Genomic DNA, 12,464 nt, shown 5'->3' on the forward strand with positions numbered 1-12,464 from the left:
AAAGTTTGTATCACCGGGATGAGACACTGATTTAAATCCTCTTAGGCCAGTGGTCTCCAACCTATTAAACCACAAGATCACTTGTTCACTGTGAGTGCAATGTAAGATCTACCTCAAACCCAAATACCCTCACCCCATGTCCTTCCTGCCCCTTCTCCGAGGCCCCGCCTCTCCTCCCCCCTTCGCTGAGGCCTTACCCTGCTCGCTCTGTCCCCCTTCACCCCCCTTCCTCACTCACTTTCATCAGGCTGGGTTAGGGGTGCAGGCTCTGGTCTTGGGCTAAAGGGTTCACAGTGTGGGAGGAGCTCCGGGCTTAGCCCAGGGTGGGAAATAGGGGTTCAGGAAGGGCTTCAGGGTGCGAGCTCTGGGAAGGAGGTTGGGTGCAGGGGGACTCGCATCTGGGGCAGAAGGCTGGGTGCTGGAGGAGGTCCAAGGCTGGGACAGGGGTTCAGGAAGCAGGCTCTGGCTGGGCACCGTTTAACCGAGACGCCCTCCGGGTGGACGAGCTGCGAGGTTAATACAGGCTTACCCCTGCCCTGGCCCTGCACCACCCCTGAAAAGAGCTGGCATGTACAGCAACGGCTCCATGGCCCCATGTGCTGCCCTTCAGGTACAGGCCCTGAGCCCACAGCTTCTCCTGGCCACGGTTCCCTGTTACTCATCAATGGCAGCTGCAGGAGCGGTGTCTGCAGGCCAGGACAGCATGTGGAGACCCCAGCTCTGCCTCTCTTAGGGCTGCAGGGACAGGCCAGCCACGACCAGGAGCAGCAGTTACCATGGGGATAATGACTGCAGCCATGGCAGGTTCGGCATTTCACAACTCACTCCTCAAACAATTACATTTAAGCATCAGAGACCAGTCAAAACCCAAAACTAACCCACTTTGCGAGCAGTAGAAAAGTAACAACCACCCCCCACAGGTGTGTTAGGTCGGGAGATGAGAGAAGGACCCTGCGTGTTTGTGAGAATGGCAGAGACACACACGGTGTGAGAGTGACAGAGATTTGCATTGCCAAGCTCCCTCTACCCCCTTCTCTCCATGTGGAGGTGGGGTACAGAAGTGGGGGGGAGGAGGGACACCCTGACATCAGCACACCCCCTTCTCCCTCCCACATCCTGCACAGCAAGCAGCTCCAAGGCAGCGGGCAGGACGGGCATAGCAGTAGAGGGAGGGGCAACTGAAGTGCCAGCATTGGATAGCTTCCCGGCCAAACCAGTCGGGATCCCCTGTCAGAGGCTCCAAGATCTACTGGTAGATCCCAGTCGACTGGTTGGTGACCACTGTCAGCCATGTCTGCACTGTGCAGATCAGCACTGCCTTGTACTGGACCCACGACACCACGATGAATTCGTGGAGGTTCGGTCCATCACTGGCTATTACTGGGGATGGGTAGGGACGGTGTCCGTAGCCTCTGTTTGTCAGAAGCTGGGAATGGATGACAGGAGAGGGATCCCTTAGGGTGCTTTAGGAGGGGTATGTCTACACTAGCCCCCTAGTTCAAATTAGGGAGGCTAACGTAGGCATTCGAAGTTGCAAATGAAGCCTGGGTTTTAAATATCCCAGACTTTATTTGTATCTTCCCATCCGGGCACCATTTTTAAATCCCCCTAGTCCGAACTAACTGCCCACGGCTAGTCGCGGCAGTCAGATGTTAACTTGAACTAAGTCCTTAGTAACTCGTGGAATGTGGTGTAACAGTTAACTCGAACTAAGAACTTAATTCGATTTAACATTTGACTGCCGCGTGTAGCCGTCATCTTTCTCCAGATCTGCGGTCTACAGTCTGCCGAGCCATCCTGCCACTTACACGGTATCAGACCCTGGGGGCAGCAAATGTTAACCCGAATTCTCTTCCTAATCAACACCAGTTTTTCAATACACACAAAGGCCCAGAGCAGCCAATTCCGCTCCGACTTGGCAGAGAGCCCTGGAGTTCTCCTCCCCCCTTGAGACCTTCCCTCAATTACAGTTTTCCCCCAGGGCTGGATAAACAGCCAGAAGGTGCCGGCAAGCTGGTCTCCCACATACTAACATGCAGATCTCTTCTCTCCTGGAAGCCGAGTGAACCCCACTGGGACTGTCCAGAGCTGTGTTATAACCAGTGCTCACCCCAATGCCGGCTCTCGGCACAGGACGCTGCTGCGGACGCTGGGCTGAGAGAGGTGGGGATGCGGCTTCCTGAGGGAGGCTCGCAGGGAAGACGCATCCCTCTCAGCACTCACAGGTAACATCTCCTGTTGGGGGGCCCCCCTGCTTCACAGATCCAACACAATGTGGGCGCGATCGGAAGGAAAGTGCTTTCCACTCTGCACAGCCACCCGTTACCCAGGGCCTTTGCCACAGGGCGTGTGTGCACCAGTGTCACTGGCCAAACTGTCCCGCTTGCCTGTGTGCCCTCAGCTGATGGCATCCAGCCCCGAGGAGCCACATTTCCATGGTGCAGGGATGGCAGGAATTAGCAGGTTTATGCTGAAAAACCTAAGTCTGAGGCAGGGGACTGTGGTTTGCCCAGGCACCACTGAGGCAAAACGTCTCTTTGTGCAGGAACTGGGTGAAGACTTCAGGAACCAGCTGTGTGTCAATGCCCAGAGACTGTCGCCTCCTCCCCTTGCTTTGCAGGGCTCTGGTGGTTAATCGGCAAGAGAGTCAGTCAGAATCCTAGAATTCCGGGGCTAAAACAGACCTCAAGACGCATCGAGTCCAGCCCCCTGCTCAAAGCAGGACCAACCCCAACTCAATCATCCCACCCAGGGCTTGGTCAAGCCGGGACTTAAAAACCTCTAGGGATGGAGATTCCACCCCCTCCTTAAGGAACCCATCCCAGTGCTTCACCTCCCTCCCATTCTCTTTGGTCTCTGAGGACAGGACAAGAAGCAATGGGCTGAATTTGCAGCAAGGGAGGTTTAGGTTGGACATTCGGAAAAACTTCCTAACTGTCAGGGTGAAAAAACACTGGAATAAATTGCTTATTCCAGGGAGTGTGTAGATCTGTATCACTGGAGACATTTAAGAGCTGGTTGGATTGACATCTCTCAGGGATGATCTAGACGGTGTTTGGTTCTGCACGAGGGTGGGGGGCTGGACTTGATGACCTCTCAAGATCCCTTCCAGCTCTAGTGTTCTATGATTTTAGCTCCCACCTCAGCGGGATGCGGGTGATCTATGCCGATAGGAGACCCTCTGTCATTGTTGAACGTACTGTCTACTCTGAAGCACCAGGGCAGCCCTGCTGTAGCATTTCAATGTAGACAAGCCCCCAAGTCGATCTTACAGAAAAGCATCGTATCCACATCTGCAAGTGTGTGGGGCTGGAAAATCCACCCCTTCCCTTGCAGTTTGTCCTAGTGGCTAATCCCCCAGTTTAGGCAGCTAATGGCGATTTGGCCACATCATCGCACTGGGAGCTCCCGATGAACTGCAGGGCCAGAGAATGATGAACTGTGGCTTAAGGATGCTCATAGGGAAGAGAGTCCTTGCAGTGCTTGTAGCAAGCAGTTTGCTGCGACTGAGAGAGGGGACAGGTCCCGGCTTGGAGAAGGCATTCAAGGGAAAGCTCTGTCTGTAAAAAGCAGCAGCTTGATGTGTGGACCACGTGTTTCAGCGCCTGATGGACAGACATTGTCTGTTAGCACTGACTGCAATGACTGGATTTAGAAAGATCCAATGTGGATGGGTGAGGAGAGGTCTCAGAGAGACAGAGGATTATTTCAGATGAGGCAGAAAAAGCCAGAGAATTGGAGCAGTCTGAGAATCAAGTGACTGTATGCAACCTGCCTGCTGGGAAGTCAGTGTGTTTGGGACAGGAGTGTTCCCAGGTTGATGATGAGGGTGGACGGTGTGTGTCCCAGATTCATAGGAAGCTAGACTGTGTAGCTAAGTGTGCAGAGCAGAACAGCTGTGTGCTCACTCTCTCTAGGATGCAGGAGATGGCAGTTAAGCTTCCATCTCTGGACACTGTGGACACTGGTAATCGATCAGGGGATTTGATAGTTGGTTCCATGTGGAAATAAAGGTTGGAAGTTGAAGGATGAGAGATTTGTGAGTCTACAGCTTTTTGTTGTTACCCCACTGACTAGGGGGAGGGGGAGACTGCCATGGCCATTGTGAGCAAGGGAGACACACCCAGCCAGCCCTTTGTCTTTGTGGAGCCCGGTTTTGAGCCCACAGGTCTAGAGACAGGAGCTGAACTTGCTTTGGCAAAGAAGACTTGCAGTTCTAACCTGAAGATCCAAGACTTCAATGGTGAGGAGTGAAAGATGTGGTATGAGAGAAAGTGCTGTCAATGGACACTGGATATGGATTTGTTCCTATTGCTGATGTTAACTCTTGTAACCAATGTGCTGTTGTTACACAGAACTATAAAATGTACAATGTGCATAATGTTTTGAAAAAAAAATTGAACCTGCCAAGAAATATACCAGATTTACGTTAAAGGACCTTGTGATATTGATAGATCATGGTTAATGCCTGTAACTGATCTTGGAACGTCTTACAGGACAAAGAAGGTTCCAGCCATAAGGTGCTGTGTGGAAAGGGAAACTGAGGCACACCACCATTATGTTTTCGTGGCAAAGGGCCAAGATGCCTATTCAAAGGGGGATGAGAATACCTACATTAACTTAAACAAAATACAGGACTATGTAGCACTTTAAAGACTAACAAGATGGTTTATTAGGTGATGAGCTTTCGTGGGCCAGACCCACTTCCTCAGATCAAATAGTGGAAGAAAATAGTCACAACCATATAAACCAAAGGATACAATTTAAAAAAATGAACACATATGAAAAGGACAGATCACATTTCAGAACAGAAGGCGGATGCGGGGGGGGGGGGAAGGAAGGTGAATGTCTGTGAGTTAATGGTATTAGAGGTGATAATTGGGGAAGCTATCTTTGTAATGGGTAAGGTAGCTGGGGTCTTTGTTCAGCCCCCCGCGGAGAGTGTCGAATTTTAGCATGAATGCCAGTTCAGAGGATTCCCTTTCAAGTGCAGATTTGAATGTCTTCTGAAGTAGGATGCAGGTGAATAGGTCATTGAGACAGTGTCCTTTCTGGTTGAAATGGCAAGAAACTGTTTTTTCTTTGTGATCCTGTCTAATGTCTGTTTTGTGGGCATTGATTCTTTGGCGAAGGGTCTGAGACGTTTGTCCAATGTACATAGCAGACGGACACTTTCGGCACATGATAGCATAGATTATATTTCTGGGGGCGCAGGAATATGTGTTCTTGATCTTATAACTCACTTGGTTAGGCCCAATAATGGTGTCAGCAGAGTGAATATGTGGACAAAGCTGGCAACGGGGTTTGTTGCAAGGTAAGGTACCAGGGTTGGTATTAGTGTGGTATGTCCTGTGGTTGTTGGTAAGTATCATCTTGAGGTTAGGTGGTTGTCTATAACAGACTATGGGTCTGTCTCCCAGAGCTTCTCGGAGTTTAGTATTCTGTTCCAGTATAGGCTGTAATTTATTGATAATGTATTAGACAGGTTTAAGTTGGGAGCTGTAGGTGATGACAAGTGGTGTTCTATTGTTGGTTTTCTTGGGTCTGTCTTGTAGTAGATGGTTTCTAGGTATTCGTTTGGCTCTTTCAATTTGCTTTTTTATTGATCAGGAAATTGATCTCTCATGTGGAATGATCCAGGCTGAGGTTAATGGTGGGGTGTAGGTTGTTGAAATCTCTGTGGAATGTCTTCAGTGTTTCTTGGCCATGCGTCCAGATCATAAAGATGTCATCGATGTAGTGTAAGTAGAGAAGGGGTAAAAGGAGACGGGAGTTGAGGAAACGTTGTTCTAGGTCAGCCATAAAGATATTAGCACACTGTGGGGCCATGCGTGTACCCATGGCTGTGCCGCTGGTCTGGAGGTATAAGTAGTTCTCAAACTGGAAATAATTGTGTGTGAGAACAAAGTTACATAGGTCTGCTATCAGGTTGGCAGTGGTGTCCTCTGGGATAGTGTTTCTAATAGCTTGTAATCCGTCTTTATGCGGGATGTTGGTGTATAGTGCTTTTACATCCATGGTGTCAAGGATGGTGTTATTGGGGAGGTTATCGATGTTTTGTAGTTTCCTTAGGAAGTCAGTAGTGTCTCGGAGATAGCTGGGGGTGTTGGTTGTGTAGGGTTTGAGGAGAGAGTCTACATAGCTGGATAGACCAGTAGTGAGTGTGCCAATACCAGAGATGATGGGGCATCTGGGATGTCCAGGTTTATGGATCTTGGGAAGCAGATAGAAAAATCCTGGTCGGGGGTCAGAAGGGCTACGTCTACACTGGCCCCTTTTCCGGAAGGGGCATGTAAATTTCACTAGTCGTCGTAGGGAAATCCGCGGGAGATTTAAATATCCCCCGCGGCATTTAAATAAAAATGTCCGCCGCTTTTTTCCGGCTTTTAAAAAAGCCGGAAAAGAGCGTCTAGACTGGCCCCGATCCTCCAGAAAAAGCGCCCTTTTCCGGAGGCTCTTATTCCTACTTCAAAGGAATAAGAGCCTCCGGAAAAGGGCGCTTTTTCCGGAGGATCGGGGCCAGTCTAGACGCTCTTTTCCGGCTTTTTTAAAAGCCGGAAAAAAGCGGCGGACATTTTTATTTAAATGCCGCGGGGGATATTTAAATCCCCCGCGGATTTCCCTACGACGACTAGTGAAATTTACATGCCCCTTCCGGAAAAGGGGCCAGTGTAGACGTAGCCAAGGTGTTTCTGTGTGGATTTGTTACCGAGTTGCTGTAGGGAGGCTTTTAAGGAGAAAGAACATTGTCTCAATGACCTAATCACCTGCATCCTACTTCAAAAGACCTTCAAATCTGCACTTGAAAGGGAATCCTCTGAACTGGCATTCATGCTAAAATTTGACACTCTCTGTGGGGGGCTGAACAAAGACCGCAGCTACCTTACCCATTACAAAGATAGCTTCCCCAATTATCACCTCTAATACCATTAACTCACAGACATCCACCCTTCCCCACCTCTAACATCATTAACTCACAGACATTTACCTTCCTTCCCCCCCTCCCCCCCACATCCCCCTTCTGTTCTGAAATGTGATTTGTCCTTTTCATATGTGTTCATTTTTTTAAATTGTATCCTTTGGTATCTATGGTTGTGACAATTTTCTTCCACTATTTGATCTGAGGAAGTGGGTCTGGCCCACGAAAGCTCATCATCTAATAAACCATCTTGTTAGTCTTTAAAGTGCTACATAGTCCTGTAGTTTGTTTCAGCTACACCAGACTAACACGGCTACATTTCTATCACTATTCTAAATTAACTTAGTGGTGTTTGGATTTCAGGGATTAGCCAGAGTCGGTCTGGATGAATTTACTATTTTCTTTAGCTTTGGGTGAGATCAATGTGACTATGGTTTTTACCAAGTCTTACCTTGGGTTTATAAAACCGGGTGAGGGTACTGTTGTCATTATGACACACCTTGCCGTGATGAAGCCTGTTTTAAGCAAATTTGGTTTCCATACACTTGTCCAGCTCTGCTCTGTTCTTTCTAACATTGGATTAGAAGCTTCAATGACACAAGCCAAAACATGGGGAGGCCTATGATGCCCTCAGTGATGTTTCTTGCATCCCTTCCTGCATCAATTTTGTGTTGGGGGTGTCAAAAGGGCGAATGCCAATGGACAATGTTTTAATACAGCCAACTTCACTCTGAAAAGCATTTCCGTGAGTCACGTTACTGGATTTTCAGGGGAGCAGCCAGATCACTGCTGCACCTATGGGGAGGTATTTGCCCCAAAAGTTGGTACAAAGGGGGCCATGTGAGGTGTCCCATGAAAGCTTCTGTTCTACTGATTCTGTATATACCCATTGCTCAGCCGCAGACAGAGAATTTTCCAGCATCCATACAGAGTACATGTTTTGAACTCCACATACAGATATTATACAATTACATGAATAGCACGTACAGAATCAGTAGAACAGAAGCTTTCATGGGACTCCTCACATGGACCCCTTGGTATACACTTTGCAACAAACACCCCCCATGGTGCAGCAGTGATCTGACTGCTCCCCTGAAAATCCAGTAACGTGACACACGGAAATGCTTTTCAGAGTGAAATTGGCTTTATTATAACATTGTCCAGTGGTATTTGTCCTTTCGAAGCACTAGGTGTCTTTAGATGTTAGTAACTCTTGGGATGTTGGGAACACGTCTATGACTGTCTTCTAGACCATTTAGAAATAAGTTGAATAGGATGGGTCCTAGAACAGACAGCTGGGGGTCCCCACTAGTTACCTCTGTCCACTTGAAAAACTTACAATTTATTCCTACCCTTTGGTTCCAGTCTTGTAACCAGTTATCAGTCCATTAAAGGACCTACTCTCCTACCCCATGATAAAGTAGTTTACTTAAGAGCCTTTGGTGAGGGACCTTGACAAAGCCTTTCTGGAAATCTAAGTACACGATATCCACTGGATCCCCCTTGTCCACATGTTTGTTGACCCCCTCAAAGGCATGATTTCCCTTTACATGATTTTCCAAATGTCAGTGTAAAGCACTATTCCGACAAGTCCCTCAACGCGCGTGGAACAATGGTTTCAGGGGTGCCGGAATAGTGTGCCCATTGTAACAAAATATATTTTGATATAAAGGGCGCATTGAAAGATGTGGAATTGCTATTTTAGGATACTTTTGGTATTATACAGGGCTCAACAAACTGCAGAGAGAGCTACTCGCCAGCCTCACACTGAGCATGCGCATGATGGGGTGCACGGAGCAACCGGCTGAAATCTACTCGCCACGGGTGAATAGAAACAACGGTTTGTCAAGCCCTGTCGATAGAGCCCCACTGTCTAGATGTAGCCTAATTGACAGGGTTTTTTTTCTCGTCCTCTCCTTTCTTTTTCTGCTTTAAATGTGGGGGTTCTATCCCTGTTGCTCCACTCATCTGAAGTCGATTGTGCCTACAAAAGCTTATGACAGCTATCTATCTATCTATCTATCTCTCTCTCTCTCTCTCTCTCTCTCTCTAAGGGTACATTTAAACAGTAACATTATTCCAAAATAACAAATAGCATGTCTACACATCAAGCCATTATTTCGAAATAATGTTGAGCTGGAGGATTTTTACTTCAACTTCTGTAACCCTCATTTCATGAGGAATAATGGAAGTCAAAGGAAGAGTGCACTTCCTTCGACTTCCTGCTGTGTAGACAGCGCCAAAAGCTGAATTAAGCTATTTGTACTTCAGCTACACAACTGATGTAGCTGAATTTGCGTAGTTTAGTTTGACTTTTGTCCTCCTGTGTAGATGCATCCTAAAGTGCTACAAGACAATTCTTTTTTTTTTTAGTTTCATTCCACCCTTTTCAGGCTTTACACATATAACAGCCTCCCCCATTCTCAGAACTTGTCCTGGAACTCCCTTTTCTATCTGCTGTGTTCTTGGGTAAAAAAGACTAAGCGCGTATTCAAAGTAGGTTATTCCCCCACCATACTCCTTATGCATTCAAACATTATGTTCCTTTAGGGCACTGCTGTGAAGAAACAGGTGTTTCCATGGAGACTCAAAGAATGAGGTCCAGATTTTTTTCTATGCTGTGTGTTTTAGTTGGGATGTTTTCCTCTGATACCCGTCTTGGCAAGAATTTCATCTCAAAGGGGTAGACCTTACTGTTTAAGGCCTGGTCTACACTAGGACCTTAGCCTGTAAGTTAGAATTTGTAAGTGATACATCCAAACTACCAAGTCCAAAATAACATTAATGTGGATGCTCTGGTGCCACGTATTCAAACTTATTGGCCTTTGGGAGGCTTCCCAAAGCTTCCTAGAGGTTCTGAGTCCGAGGTAGCACATTCATATTAATGGAGCACTCCATTCAATTCTTCCTCATTGGAAGTCATAGAACTTTGAATTTGTAAAATCGGGTACCCAGAATTCGAAGTTAGTAAATTCGGACTCATCTCCTAGTATAGCTGTTTACCCATGAACGCTAATGACCAAAGAATTCTGTCAGTCTCTAAGGTGCCAGAGACCTCTCCGTTCTTTTGGTAAAGATTTGATTTTTTTCCAATCTCATATTTTTATCAAGCAGGTGCATAGGGAATTGCCAAGAGCATGGACCCTCTATGCCCCGCTCCCATTGCAGCAATCCAGACCCATATTGCCAGCTGGTGCCTTTTAAGGTTTCCCCCACAAGACCTGCAGGAATGACTGACACATAAAACAATATAAGAAACAGAATTGGCATTAGTAGAGTTAGTTGTTCATAATCCATTACTCTGAATAATGAAAATGTAATTTCCCAGTGTACAAAGGGAAGCCGAATTGCTTCACCCATGAGAGTAGCCTCCAGTGGTTTATGTCATTTATCTTGTTAATATTATGTATCCATCTAGGCTTTTGTACTGCGTCCAACACCTTAGACGCCAGGCACACGGGAAGACAAGAGAACCTACAGAACAGACAGGAGACGACGTTCTGCCTCGGAGTTGGAGACTTTCACAGTGATTCCATGTCACATTCCAACGCAACTGGCTCCCTCAATCCCTCCACCTTCATCTTGTTGGGCATCCCTGGCCTAGAGGCAGCCCATGTCTGGATCTCCATCCCCTTCAGTGTGATGTACGCCATCGCCTTCTTCGGTAACCTCACCATCATGTTCATTGTGAAGATGGAGCCGAGTCTCCATGGGCCCATGTACTATTTCCTCTGCATGCTGGCTGCCACTGACCTGGTTCAGTCCACATCCACTGTACCCAAAATGCTGAGCATCTTCTGGTTCAATGACCGAGAGATAAATTTCAGTGCCTGCCTCTCCCAGATGTTCTTCATTCACTGCTTCCTTGCAGTGGAGTCTGGGATCTTCGTGGCCATGGCCTTGGATCGCTATGTGGCCATCTGCAATCCCCTTAGACATTCCACCATCCTGACCAACCCCATTGTGGGCAAGATCGGCCTGGCCATGTTGCTGCGTTGTGGCTTGATGACATTACCCTGTCCCTTGCTGGCGAGGGAGTGGCCATATTGCAGAACCAACATCATCCTTCACACATGCTGTGAGCACTCAGCCGTGCTGAAGCTGGCCTGTGCCGACATCCGCATCAGTAGCTACTACGGCTTCTTTGCGGCCATCTTGCTGATGAGTCTTGATGTGCTTTCTATAGTTGTGTCGTATACCCTAATACTCAGGGCCATCTTCAGCCTCCCAACCAAGGACGCCAGACTTAAGACTTTTGGGACTTGTGGCTCCCACCTCTGTGCCATCTTAGCTTTTTACATCCCATGTTTCTTCTCTGTCCTCACATACCGGTTTGGTCAGAATGTGGCTTTGTATTTCCATGTTCTCTTTGCTAATGTGTGCCTCCTGCTTCCCCCCATGCTGAACCCTATTATCTACGGGGTGAGGACCAAACAGATCCATGACAGGCTGCTGCATTTCTTCACCCATAAAGGAACCTAAAGTTTTCTCTTCCTACGTTAGCTCTCAGATGGAGAACTATTGAAAACTGACTGGAGACATGATGCCAGTCTCTCTTCCCTGAACCATTTGCCTGGACATTAACGGAGACATTAATCCCTTTCCTGATCTTATTTAGTAGTATCAATGTGACACCGTGGGGAATCCTTCTGTGTGCATGTCCTGGAATGGATACCTTTCTCACTTTTGTGTTCCTGGACACACAATTGCAGATCTAAAGGTAGCTATCCTGGAGCAAAAAAACTTCAGGACCAGACTTCAAAGAGAAACTGCTGAGCTACAGTTCATCTTCAAGTTTGACACAATCAACTCTGGATGAAACAAAGACTGTGAATGGCTCGCTAACTACAAAAACAGCTTCTGCTCTCTTGGAATTCACACCTCCAGATCAGCTACTAGAAGTGGGCCTCCTCCTTGATTGGATCTACCTCGTCATCTCCAGCCTAATTCTGGCCTGCATATTGATACCTGCCTCTGGAAATTTCCACTCCATGCATGTGACGAAGTGGGTCTTTGCCCACGCAAGCTTATGCTCCTACACTTCAGTTAGTCTACAAGGTGCCACAAAACTCCTCGCCGCTTTTTCAGATTCAGACTAACACGGTGACCCCTCTGATATTTCTCACTTTTGTTACTTTGTGTTCTAAGGCCACATCTCATGGCCCACATCTTCCACCAAGGACCTGCACCTGCCCTGACTCTTCCTAACAAGGCTGCACTCCTGCCACTTGGCTGTCCTCTCCTCCCTCTGTCACTCACTTGATTATGTCCATGTCACTCCTCCCTCAGTGAAACTTCAAGGGAGCCATTCCAGATGTTGATAGGCGTGACATTGTTATCCATGATTCAAGGAGCTACTTTGTGCAATTAAGTGAAATTAGTGCTGTATCTCATTCCTATTTTAAAGGAAAGAAAAACAATTATAAGACCCAATCAGTTCTAGTACAAACATGTTTTTACATCTTGTGGAAAATTTTAGTTAGCTTTAAAATTTTAATGTATATCTAACAAGTTTTTGAGTGACAAGTTATTGTAATACTAATGT

At 47.2% G+C, this 12,464-nt stretch overlaps 1 protein-coding gene across 1 annotated transcript; it reads left to right on the forward strand.

Moving 5' to 3' along the window:
- The first annotated feature begins 10,453 nt into the window (after positions 1 to 10,453).
- LOC142827728 (olfactory receptor 52M1-like) lies at positions 10,454 to 11,401 on the forward strand. Its single transcript, XM_075923300.2, has one exon. It carries the CDS (start codon positions 10,454 to 10,456, stop codon positions 11,399 to 11,401), a length of 948 nt encoding a protein of 315 aa, XP_075779415.2.
- The last annotated feature ends 1,063 nt before the right edge of the window (positions 11,402 to 12,464 follow it).

Source organism: Pelodiscus sinensis, chromosome 1, assembly GCF_052426305.1.
Source record: "Pelodiscus sinensis isolate ZL-2025 chromosome 1, ASM5242630v1, whole genome shotgun sequence".
NCBI classification, from domain to species: Eukaryota; Metazoa; Chordata; order Testudines; family Trionychidae; genus Pelodiscus; species Pelodiscus sinensis.